General features: G+C 43.7%; 1 protein-coding gene across 1 annotated transcript in view; it reads right to left on the bottom strand.

Annotated features, from left to right (window-relative positions):
• The window catches only part of LOC138368597 (UDP-glucosyltransferase 2-like), a 27980-nt gene that overhangs the window by 1538 nt on the left and 13169 nt on the right, over nt 1-13273 (bottom strand). The window contains exon 2 of the mRNA XM_069331125.1: nt 4250-4865. Coding sequence (XP_069187226.1) covers nt 4250-4865 — 616 coding nt within the window. The remainder of the gene's footprint in view (nt 1-4249; nt 4866-13273) is intronic.

The following is a 13273-nucleotide window of genomic DNA, read 5'->3' as shown; positions in this document are numbered from 1 at the left end:
ACACCCGTAGTAGTGGAGACATGACTGACACCCGTAGTAGTGGAGATACATGACTGACGACACACCCGTAGTAGTGGAGGTAACATGACGTGACACCCGTAGTAGTGGAGATACATGACTGACACCCGTAGTAGTGGAGATACATGACTGACATCCTCGCAGGGGAAGGGAACTATTAGGGGGAAAGCGCCAAGCAATTACCAATATAGCACTGGGAAGGGGTCAGGATAAGGATTTGGAATGGGACGGGGGTAAGGAATGGTGCCCAACCACTTGGACGGTTGGGAATTGAACACAGACCTGCATGAAGCGAGACCGTCGCTCTACCGTCCAGCCCAAGTGGTTGGGTATCCTCGCAGGGGAGATACATGACTGATACCCCTAGTAGTGGAGATACATGACTGATACCCCTAGTAGTGGAGATACATGACTGACACCCTCGCAGTGGAGATACATGACTTCCATCCCTAGCAGTGGAGGTACATGACTGACACCCCTCGCAGTCACCCTTTACCCTACTCTTGCTAACCTGTTGGAGCTAACCTGTTTTACAGCTCCTTGCTTAACTGTAGTAGTGATCTTGGGCTCCTTGCTTATCTGTAGGAGTGGTCTAGGCTCCTTGCTTAACCTTGGTGAGTGGTCTAGGGCTCCTTGCTTAACCATGGGGAGTGGTCTAGGGCTCCTTGCTTAATAATGGGGAGTGGTCTAGGGCTCCTTGCTTAACCATGGGGAGTGGTCTAGGGCTCCTTGCTTAACCATGGGGAGTGGTCTAGGGCTCCTTGCTTAAATGGGGAGTGGTCTAGGCTCCTTGCTTAACCATGGGGAGTGGTCTAGGGCTCCTTGCTTAATATGGGGAGTGGTCTAGGGCTCCTTAACCATGGGGAGTGGTCTAGGGCTCCTTGCTTAATAATGGGGAGTGGTCTAGGGCTCCTTGCTTAACCATGGGAGTGGTCTAGGGCTCCTTGCTTAATAATGGGGAGTGGTCTAGGGCTCCTTGCTTAACCATGGGAGTGGTCTAGGGCTCCTTGCTTAATAATGGGGAGTGGTCTAGGGCTCCTTGCTTAACCATGGGAGTGGTCTAGGGCTCCTTGCTTAATAATGGGGAGTGGTCTAGGGCTCCTTGCTTAACCATGGGAGTGGTCTAGGGCTCCTTGCTTAACCATGGGGAGTGGTCTAGGGCTCCTTGCTTAACCATGGGAGTGGTCTAGGGCTCCTTGCTTAATAATGGGGAGTGGTCTAGGGCTCCTTGCTTAACCATGGGAGTGGTCTAGGGCTCCTTGCTTAACCATGGGGAGTGGTCTAGGGCTCCTTGCTTAACATGGGAGTGGACTAGGGCTCCTTGCTTAATATGGGGAGTGGTCTAGGGCTCCTTGCTTAACCATGGGAGTGATCTAGGGCTCCTTGCTTAACCATGGGGAGTGGTCTAGGGCCCTTGCTTAATAATGGGAGTGGTCTAGGGCTCCTTGCTTAACCATGGGAGTGGTCTAGGGCTCCTTGCTTAACCATGGGAGTGGTCTAGGGCTCCTTGCTTAACCATGGGGAGTGGTCTAGGGCTCCTTGCTTAATATGGGGAGTGGTCTAGGGCTCCTTGCTTAACCATGGGAGTGGTCTAGGGCTCCTTGCTTAACCATGGGGAGTGGTCTAGGGCTCCTTGCTTAACCATGGGGAGTGGTCTAGGGCTCCTTGCTTAACCATGGGAGTGGTCTAGCTCCTTGCTTAATAATGGGGAGTGGTCTAGGGCTCCTTGCTTAACCATGGGAGTGGTCTAGGTCTCCTTGCTTAACCATGGGGAGTGGACTAGGGCTCCTTGCTTAATAATGGGGAGTGGTCTAGGGCTCCTTGCTTACCATGGGAGTGGTCTAGGTCTCCTTGCTTAACCATGGGAGTGGTCTAGGTCTCCTTGCTTAACCATGGGGAGTGGACTAGGGCTCCTTGCTTAATAATGGGAGTGGTCTAGGGCTCCTTGCTTAACCATGGGAGTGGTCTAGGTCTCCTTGCTTAACCATGGGGAGTGGACTAGGGCTCCTTGCTTAATAATAGGGAGTGGTCTAGGGCTCCTTGCTTAATAATGGGGAGTGGTCTAGGGCTCCTTGCTTAACCATGGGAGTGGTCTAGGGTTCCTTGCTTAACCATGGGGAGTGGTCTAGGGCTCCTTGCTTAACCATGGGGAGTGGTCTAGGGCTCCTTGCTTAACCATGGGGAGTGGTCTACTGCTCCTTGCTTAATAATGGGGAGTGGTCTAGGGCTCCTTGCTTAACCATGGGAGTGGTCTAGGGCTCCTTGCTTAACCATGGGGAGTGGTCTAGGGCTCCTTGCTTAATAATGGGGAGTGGTCTAGGGCTCCTTGCTTAACCATGGGAGTGGTCTAGGGCTCCTTGCTTAACCATGGGGAGTGGTCTAGGGCTCCATGCTTAACCATGGGGAGTGGTCTAGGGCTCCTTGCTTAACCATGGGGAGTGGTCTAGGGCTCCATGCTTAACCATGGGGAGTGGTCTAGGGCTCCTTGCTTAATAATGGGGAGTGGTCTATGGCTCCTTGCTTAACCATGGGGAGTGGTCTAGGGCTCCTTGCTTAACCATGGGAGTGGTCTAGGGCTCCTTGCTTAACCATGGGGAGTGGTCTAGGGCTCCTTGCTTAACCATGGGGAGTGGTCTAGGGCTCCTTGCTTAATAATGGGGAGTGGTCTAGGGCTCCTTGCTTAACCATGGGAGTGGTCTAGGGCTCCTTGCTTAATAATGGGGAGTGGTCTAGGGCTCCTTGCTTAACCATGGGAGTGGTCTAGGGCTCCTTGCTTAACCATGGGGAGTGGTCTAGGGCTCCATGCTTAACCATGGGGAGTGGTCTATGGCTCCTTGCTTAACCATGGGGAGTGGTCTAGGGCTCCTTGCTTAATAATGGGGAGTGGTCTTGGGCTCCTTGCTTAACCATGGGAGTGGTCTAGAGCTCCTTGCTTAACCATGGGGAGTGGTCTAGGGCTGCTTGCTTAACCATGGGGAGTGGACTAGGGCTCCTTGCTTAATAATGGGGAGTTGTCTAGGGCTCCTTGCTTAACCATGGGAGTGGTCTAGGGCTCCTTGCTTAACCATGGGGAGTGGTCTAGGGCTCCTTGCTTAACCATGGGGTGTGGTCTAGGGCTCCTTGCTTAACCATGGGGAGTGGTCTAGGGCTCCTTGCTTAACCATGGGGAGTGGTCTACTGCTCCTTGCTTAATAATGGGGAGTGGTCTAGGGCTCCTTGCTTAACCATGGGAGTGGTCTAGGGCTCCTTGCTTAACCATGGGGAGTGGTCTAGGGCTCCTTGCTTAACCATGGGGAGGGGTCTATGGCTCCTTGCTTAACCATGGGGAGTGGTCTAGGGCTCCTTGCTTAACCATGGGGAGTGGTCTAGGGCTCCTTGCTTAACCATGGGGAGTGGTCTAGGGCTCCTTGCTTAACCATGGGGAGTGGTCTAGGGCTCCTTGCTTAACCATGGGGAGTGGTCTAGGGCTCCTTGCTTAATAAAGGGGAGTGGTCTAGGGCTCCTTGCTTAACCATGGGAGTGGTCTAGGGCTCCTTGCTTAACCATCGGAGTGGTCTAGGGTTCCTTGCTTAACCATCGGAGTGGTCTAGGGCTCCTTGCTTAACCATGGGAGTGGTCTAGGGCTCCTTGCTTAACTATGGGAGTGGTCTAGGGCTCCTTGCTTAACCATGGGAGTGGTCTAGGGCTCCTTGCTTAACCATGGGAGTGGTCTAGGGCTCCTTGCGTACCTGTGGGAGATGGCGGGGTCCCATTCCTTAACTGTCAGAGTGGTCTAGAGTGTCTAGAGTCTGGAAGTCTTGCTTACTTATTATAGTGGGTGAGGTCTTCTTTCTTACTTGTGGGAGTGGTCTAGGTCTCCTTGCTTACCTGTGAGAGTGAGGGGGTGTCTTTCCTTATGTGTGGGAGTGGTCGAAGACTCCTTACTTACCTGTGAGAGTGAGTGGGGTCTCCCTGCTTACTTGTTGAGTAGGTGGGGTCTCCTTGCTTACCTGTGGGAGTGGGCGGGGTGTATTTGCTTACCTGAGCGAGTAAGGGAGGTCGCCATGCTTACTTGTGGGAGTGGGTGGCATCTCCTTACTTATATGTGGGTGGGATCTCCTTGCTAACCTGTGATAGTGGATGGGGGTCTACTTGCTTACCTGTGGGAGTGGGATGGTCTATTTGATTATCTGTGGGAGTTAGCGGGGTCTCATTGCTTACATGTGGGAGGGGGTGGGGTCTCCTTGCTTACCTGTGGTAATGGGCGGGGTCTCTTGGCGTTGATGGTGCCCACCTCGACTTGGGTGGGCAGGAGGGGCAGTCCACAGCGAAGTGACTGTTGACAAGAGTCAGCGAGCTGTTCCAGTAGAGGTGTGTGAGGGGGCGGCATCTCGGGGAAGAACTCCTCCAGTAGCTTCTGGGCTTTCGGAAGCATTGTGAAATAGTGTACCATATACTTGAAAAAGATACTTAATGGGTTTATTGTTCTCTGAAGAAAAGTCATGTGCTGGGTGAAGGGAATCATCATTGACGGAACGACCGAGGTAGGCAGGAAGTTGCCTTGCTGTTCTATTTGTATGGGTTCTATTCCAGGCGTGCAAAAGTTGATGTATGTGCCTTTATAATCCAGCAAGAAGGGTACAGCGATCTCGTTGACATAACCTATAATAACAATAGCATGAAAATCATTTCTCTTTTTCCATAGCAGAAGTATTGCTGGGTTGGTCCACATTGACCTACCAATCTCCACAACGGCTTCTGCTATTAACTTGTAGGCCTGGTAAGTACTGTCTCCTATCTCAAAAATGTTGCTGTCGCTCATATGAGTGTTGTCGGAGCCGGTGTGAATCTCCGTTACATTATCGTGACTGAAAAGACATATATGGTGGTTTTCGATAAGAGAATACTTATATTTCAAAATCCTAATTGACAAATATATACAATATAAAATTTAAACTTACTCACTCTTCTGAATTTCTTTAGAAATCTCTCCAATGAAAATTTAGTAATCCTTCAAGAAAAACGATTATCAAATCATCATAAACAATTTAAAAAAATTCTGGTAATATGTAGTGAATATTACAATTTGCATATCCTTTATCTAAAAGCAATATTTTTTCGAGGGACAATATATTTTGTAATTTATATACCTATTTTATTAATATTAGAAAAAACTTATCTCTAACGTAAGAACAAGTAACATGTACATTTCTTATCAAATTTACCACGATGACAATTGTGTTTACCTTGTGTTTAAAAAGTGTTTCGTCTCTTGACCATGGGTGTAAGGTTGACAGACTAAGTGGTTGATGCTGAGCTTCTCTTAGTTATCGGTGAACCAGGAGTGAGAGATTATGAAACCTGGTGGGGTTTCGTAAATAGAGCAAGGACAGATAGAAGAATCATTGCTTTCTCATGCTTAATGTCTAAAACTAAGTGGATACTTAAATTTAAGAGCCCACTTAAACTGATAAGATAAAAGAAGAAGCTCAAAGTTTTAATATCTGTCATGAGTTTACCTCCGTGTATCTGTCTTCCCCACGAGAAAGAGGGAAGATATATATAATGTATAAGGAGTTCGGAGACTGTACATAACACACACGGGAGACATCTCCCGTCACGCAGGGTGCAGTTGCACCTCCACAGATCTCCAGTATCAGCTTTTGATACTGGTAATGGCTCAAAAGGGCCACCACTTACGGGCTATTCATGCCCGTTCCACTTTTTGGATGTCTTAATCTTCATCTTGAATAGCAAACACCATTTGGTCACCATTTGGTCACCATTTGGTCCAGGAGACATCTCCCGTCACGCAGGGTGCAGTCGCACCTCCACAGATCTCCAGTATCAGCTCTTGATACTGGTAATGGCTCAAAAGGGTCACCACTTACGGGCTATTCATGCCCGTGCCACCTCTTGGGTGGCTTAATCTTTATCAATCAATCTGTACATAACAGAGAGGTCACGACCTCTCCGTAGGGTGCAGTCGAACCTCCACAGATCTTCAGTATCAGCTAATGATACTGGTAATGGTTCCAAAGGGCCACCACTTACGGGTTATTCATGCCTGTGCCACCTTTTGGGTGGCTTAATCTTCATCAATCATCAATCTGTACATAACATTACGTGTCCTGGGTGTAAAGGGATATTCACTCGGTTAGCTCGTGTTTTACAACGTGAGATAATTTTTGTAATTTCTTATAATCCACAATGGGAAGAAAGGTAAGGTTAAGGTGCTTATCTGGAGAAAGTGCTAACCATTTCGACTATATAGCACTTGGGATGTATCTGAGGGGAAAGGATTTGGGATAAGAAGGAGGTTATCGTGAGATGATTTCAGGGCTTAGCGTCCCCGCGGCCCGGTCCTCGACCAGGCCTCCTTTTCGTTAAATACCCCCAGGAAGCAGGCCGGAACAGCTGTCTAACTCCCAGGTACCTATTTACTGCTAGGTAACAGGGGCATCAGGGTTAAAGAATTTGTTTGCCCATTTGTCTCCGCCTCCACAGGGGATCGAACCCGGAGCCCACTTAAACTGTCAGTTCACTCAGCTGTCAGGCATCCTATCTGGCGCCTGGAAAACATCCTAGGCGTGTCAGTAATGTTAGAGTAAACACATGTGGATAAATTGTGTGTATAATTAAATTTTGATAATACGTGTTGATAACACAATATATTATTTCTCTTCAGAAACAGGCCATGATCAGGGCTTTCGAGAAGCAATCAACAGATTGAGTTACTACATGTTTTATATATAGGGAAGGATTTTACAGTTTTGGACTATCTCTGCTTGCAATGTCGTCTTGTTCAGACCTCTCGCAGAAGTTATCCAATAAATAGTTCGATAACCAGAGCAACGGTACACTCTCTGAGATCAACTCACACAGGAGGGGAGGAACGGGGCCCAAACACTTGCACGGTCGTGGATTAAGCGCTGACTGTTCATGTGCCCAGCCACATGACCCGTACAGTCATGTGGCTGGGGAAGTGAGAAGAAAATAAACTGTATAGTGTTTTTAGCTGCACATTGGAGAAAACCATTGTTAAAACATTTTACTGAAGAAAGCTTGGTGCTTAAAACAAGGATTTCAAAACTTGTAGGGCTCAAATGTCTCAAACACAAACGTCCTGGAGACGTTTGTGTTTGTTCGAGTCTCTTCAATATTGAGATATCAATATCTGAAGTCCTAAGCACTTACTTTTCAGAAGGTTTAAATGAAGATACCAGAGTAACGGAGTGGCCAGCGTCCCCCAGAGCCAATGAGAGGGACTGACTCAGGTGGTAAAGGCTACAAGATCCAAGGGGGACGAGGATGAGGATCTGGTAGCATGCGGCAAGTCTGCTCGTAGCCACCAGACACGCTCCCAAAACACTCCAGTGCATATTTCTCGTCTTCAGTGATGATATCCAGCTAATTAGAATCTAGTAGATAAGTCTTAATAATTAATGATTCTCCGTGCTGAAATAATAACTATAAAACCTGTAATAATATTACAGAAGCTATTAGCAGTAAATGATACCAGTGATATTGCAGGTGTGTCAGTAATATTACAGTAAACACGTGTGGATAAATTATGTTATAATTACATTAAGATAAGATGTGTTTATACCACAATATTTTATTTCTCCTCGGAAACAGGCCATGACCAGAGCTTTCGAGAAGCAATCAGCAGATTAACTGACTACATGTTTTATATATAAGGCAGGATTCTACATTTCTGGACTATCTCTGCTTGCAAAGACGTCTTGGGCAATCCTCTTGCAGGAGTTATCCAATAAATAGTTAGATAAACATAGCAACGATACACTCTCTAAGATCAACTCGTCCAGGTAAGGACCTCACAGAATATTGACTCACTCAGACAGGTGACTAAAAAAACAGTGATCTCCTGGATCGTGTGATTCTTCTACACACAATTTAGGTTGGGAGAATCATGGGGTCCTCATCATAATTTATAGTTTATTGAACTAGTGGTAGCCTCATATACTGGATATGCAAACAAAATCACAACATCTCCTAAAGTAAAGGCTACACTGAAAGACGTCGATCTTTTCCATTAATTCAGTACATAATAACATTATCACACAGAGAGTTTCTTTGTTTTATATTAGGATTATATATAAAAAACTAATCAGAGCGAGGGACATGTGATAGTTCAAGTAATGTTAATGAATGGCTACCAAAGGAACAGCCTCCTTTTACCTTGACGACTTAATTACTGAATACTGCTTCAAAAGCAGCAGTAATCACAGGAGAGACATGAAGCTCTAATCAGATGCTCGGGTTTATATGTCGCATAAGAAATCAATAATACATTACGATGTCAATAGGACATACTGCAAATACAGAATTGGAGTTGTACTATATGTGTGATGTATATAACTATCCACGACCAGTCTACACAATACACAACCCTGAGTAAGGGATGGAACTGACCTACAATTAAGCGAATCACGTATCTACTGAATCCTCGTCGAAATTCAATTCCCCAACTATAATAGGTATTTAACTGAGAGACTACAACTGGGCACGCTCCTAAGGATTACCTCACGATAGCCAATCATAGAACCACTAAGGTTTAAAATTGGGTATTGTACTTCGTTACCAGGGAATCTATTTGGACATAACCAACGAAATATTAGAGAACTACTTAGAATCTTTGTATCTAAGAATCTAGCTACTTAGAATTTCCACTCAACCAACAGATAACATAGGCAACTAGGAACTACAATTACAAAATTGGGAACTAGGAACGAAAGTTAAACAGCTGCAGACCAGTATCAATATACCTATATTATCAAAAAATATTTGAAAAAATTATTTATAAACAGCTCTAGTCCTACCTCGTAAAATTCTGCTTACTAAGTCCCTAACAGTTTGGCTTCCGCTCCTAAAAAGAGTGCCTACGATGTAATTATTAGTCTGCTTGATATCATTTACTCAGCCTTTGACATAAATGAGTTCCTAATGGACTCTTCATTGTCCTGAGAAAGGATTTTATACTGTTAACCATAACTACTTCTTAAACTTCACCATTATGGAATCTGAGGCCTTGCCCTGAACAATATTCGATCTTTTTTAGTGACAGACTCTAATATGTAGCCATCAATGATATAATCTCCGCCACTCTACCACTAACCGTAGGAGTGACGCAGGGCAGCATCCTAGGACCTCTCCTATTTCTTATATAGTAAAGTAAAGTAAATTTTATTCAGGAAAGTACATACATAGTTGTTTTATAAACAATGTTGGATTTGTAGATAGAGCTAGTACATACAATACCTAAAGCCACTAGTACGCATAGCGTTTCGGGCAAAATACTCCAGATATACATCAATGATCTGCCTAATTTCACTAACATTCTCAAACCTATACTATTTGCTGACGATACTACCTTTATCTACTTAGACTCCAAGCCACACACACTAAATAATGTTGTAAATAAAGGGTTAAGAAAAGTCTACTTATGGATATCAACCAACAAGCTCACACTAAACATAAAAAAAGACCTACTACATATTGTTTGGAAGTAAATCAATAAATGCAATTAAGTTTCAGATAGACAATGTTAACATAAGCAATAAAAATGATGGAAATTTCCTTGACCTATACATAGACAAGAGACTCAGCTTCAGCACCCACATACAAACACATTACCAAAAAGTCTAAAAAACGGACGGTATACTCTCTAAAATTATGTTCCAAATTATGCTCTCTAATTATTATGTTCCAAACTCTGCTCTCCTCTCATTATACTAGGCGCTAATCATTCCCTATCTTACATATGGTATTTGTGCATAGGGTTCGACCACTGCAAACTACCTTAAGCCCATCATCAACCAGCAAAAATCTGCTACCAGAACAATAAAAAAAAATCTGTTTTCAGATGTTACGGTAATCTCCTATTTAGGAAGTAGATCTTGCCTGTTCCCTCTACCGCCTATTCACCAACGTTTCTGCATGCTCCAACATAAGGAATCAACATCAACGACAACACAATACGTGTTCAAACCGTATGGGTGTCTAGCCAGACACCATCCGGACACCTGCTGTCTGGGCAGAGGCCCAGACGCCACTAGCCGGTCGACCAGACACTAACTGCTTGTTTAACTGCCGGCCGATGGTTACCTAGATTCGCACCATTTCTGACGACCTGGCTCATATATAAGTGGCCCACCGGCGTCCAGTGATCAGAATACACTTCGTGCCCTCCGCTGCATCATCTACTCTTGCTCCCCTGGGTGCCGGTAGACTCGTGCATCTTTTGTATAATGTATTAATTGCACCTTTGCCATTAACGTAACTGTCACATGTGTATATTTATCTTGTAAATTGTGTTTAAGCCAAGTGGGTAAGGGGCTTAAAGGTTTATGTTTTTAAAGTCGTTTTTGTTATTTAAAATGTTTAAAGTTTTTATTCTCTTTGTTTTACCAACAGCTCTCACACAGTAGAGGACCTAGGCAGTCTTATTTACTTTGTTTTACTTATTTTTCATTAATGTGGGATTGGCACAACACCAGCCAGAATAGCCACTGCTCTATTACAGATTCTCGTCACACAGACAACCCACAGCCCCTCTTTTTAAATCCCACAACATGCTAAACATAAACTCCCTCCGCATATTCTCTTGTGCCATTTACATGCACAAAACCTTGTTCCTAGATGCAAACCCTGATCTGAAACTCTTCGTTGACAGATGTAATGGAACCCATTATCACCACACCAGAAATAAGTATTTCCTTGATATCTCCAGAGTCAAACTAAATCTGTGTAAACACTCTATGCAAATAAAGGGACCCAATGGAACTCACTCCCTAATGAATTAAAAAGCTGTCCAACATATCCCTTATTCAAAAGTAACATCAAAAACACCTAAATTCATCCTCATAGTTTTCTGCCTAGTGCTTCACACTCGCACGATATCGTGTGCTACCGCAAAATATGTGCTTAAGCCATATAACTTCACCCTTGAAAACACTGCCGTCATCTTATATCATGGTTGTTATGTTGAAGGTAAATTTTACTTCAATTTACCAAGAAATAATCCTAAAATTTTGCTACATTGTACCTGTTGATACTCCTTAAATTTTACGAAAATGTACCTACTAATTTTCTTCAAACTTTCTAACAATGTACGTGTTAATGTTTCTCAATTTTGCTACAAATTACCTGCTTAAAATTATCTGTTAGATTAAGGACCTGCCCGAAACGCTATGCTTGTTACTGGCTTTACATGAATGTAAAAACTTCAATGCTTTGTACATTCATAAACCCATTGTACCTTTTGAATAAATAAATAAATAAATATTCTAGATCTTATCTTCACAAACATTAAACACATAATCAGGGACATTACGATCTCAGATACCACATACTCAGACTACAAGCTCATTGAAATGCAAACTATCATAAATACGCATAATAGACCTAAAACAATGATCAAGCGAGAGGGCTTATTCGGTAAATTCAATAATAATAATAAAAAGATGGATTGGGAAAAAATAAACAAGGAATGTAAAAAAATACAATGAAAAATTGTTCCGCGAAACACAAATCCCACTCAATGAATAGAACAACTGACTTCCAAAGCAGAAAATTGACTTCCAAAGTCAGAATGAAACATGTTCCTTTGTTGAAAGCAGGAAAGAGGTCCAAGGTAGAAAGAGAACTCAGACAACACTAAAAAAGAGAGAAAACATTAACAGAAATGCATAAGCAGACACAATTTCCCCTTCAGAGACGGAATAATTTACAGGGAGATTGAAGAAATCGAACAGCGACTGAAGCTTCATGTCAGATTGACAAACTGGAACTAGAACAGAAAGCAGTACAAGACATAAAGAAAACAAACAAAATATTTCTTCACATATTCGAAATCAAAAGCAAAATCCACTGTCAGTATTTGACCAAATCGTAAAAGTGAACGAACATGCACAAAGGATGAAAAATAAATTTGTGAAATCCTAAAAAACCCAGTCTGAGGACATGTTTTGCACCCCAATAAACAGCATGAATTGGAAGATAAACTTCTTTATGAATGATATCCAAACCACTGAAAATGTAACTGATATCAACACGAGTGGGGCAGATTTTGAAAGATAAATTGACAACATGGCCATGTACTCAGCCCTGAATCCAGACTCATGGAATTCCATATTTATAATGACGTGTAAAGTGCAAGGAGCACTGGCACTCAGTATAGTGTTGAGGAAGTGCTTGGACATGGGGGGAGACACCAGATGCCTTTAAATCAACAGACAGCTCCTCAACACAAGAGAGGGAGCAATGCATTTTTTTTTAATTTTTTTTTATTATTTTCTACCACAGACGTGACCACACATTTACAATGCTAACCAGCATATGTACATTTTCTTCTGTTCTCCATGGACAGAGTTAGACATGTAGTTCAGGGGTTTATTAAACAATCAACCACAGAAGGTGAGTCGGTGCTTTTAAAATGCTAAGCTAAAGTGTTCGATGTGTCTTTTACATAGTGTCATTAATATGCATTTACAAAGGTGAAATGTAATTCTGATCAGCTTCCATATATACTTTATACACATACATATACATACACACACACACACATATATGTACATATATATATCATACATATATACACACACACATGCATTCACATACATTGATCTTTTTTACTCTGACAGGGTGAGATAGCTGATAGAGAAACTAGTATGCAATTAAGCACTTAATCACTGAAGGTGATTAAGGTGCTTTCACAAGCTCAGGTTATATAGTTACATCACATACATACATTGTATAATTGATACATTACATGGTTAATCTTGGGTACAAGTCCAATATATCATCAAGTGTTCCAGTACTCATATAGTAATTACACAGTTCAGCATACCTTAGTCCAGGAGGGCGAAACTCAGTCAATATGGGACATTCAGTAGTGTAAAGTGTGACTAGAGCGACGCGCGCCAGCTGCCAGGTGGCACACAGGTGAGTGCCACCTGGCAGGTGGCGCGCAGGTGTCTAGTCACACAGGGTTTTGGGGATTTTCCCGGAAGTTTGGCGCGTTTCGGACGCGTGTGAGCGTGCCGTGTTTGGGTATGTGGTCAGGAAAGAGAGTAAGTTATGTTGATGGGTGCCAGGTGGTGCGCGTCGTTGCCGTCGTTGCGCATCGTTGCCGTCGCAGCGCGTCGTTACCGTCGCAGAGGGTTTGGGAGTGGAATTTCCCGGATGTTATGACGCGTGGCATCCGGTCAGGCGTCACTTGAGAGAGTGACATGTTGGGGTTGGAAGCTAAGTG

The sequence above is a fragment of the Procambarus clarkii genome, chromosome 25 (assembly GCF_040958095.1).
Source record: "Procambarus clarkii isolate CNS0578487 chromosome 25, FALCON_Pclarkii_2.0, whole genome shotgun sequence".
In the NCBI taxonomy this organism is placed as follows: domain Eukaryota; kingdom Metazoa; phylum Arthropoda; class Malacostraca; order Decapoda; family Cambaridae; genus Procambarus; species Procambarus clarkii.
The sequence above is the reverse complement of the archived record's forward strand: the minus strand, read 5'-3'. Positions and strand labels throughout refer to the sequence as shown.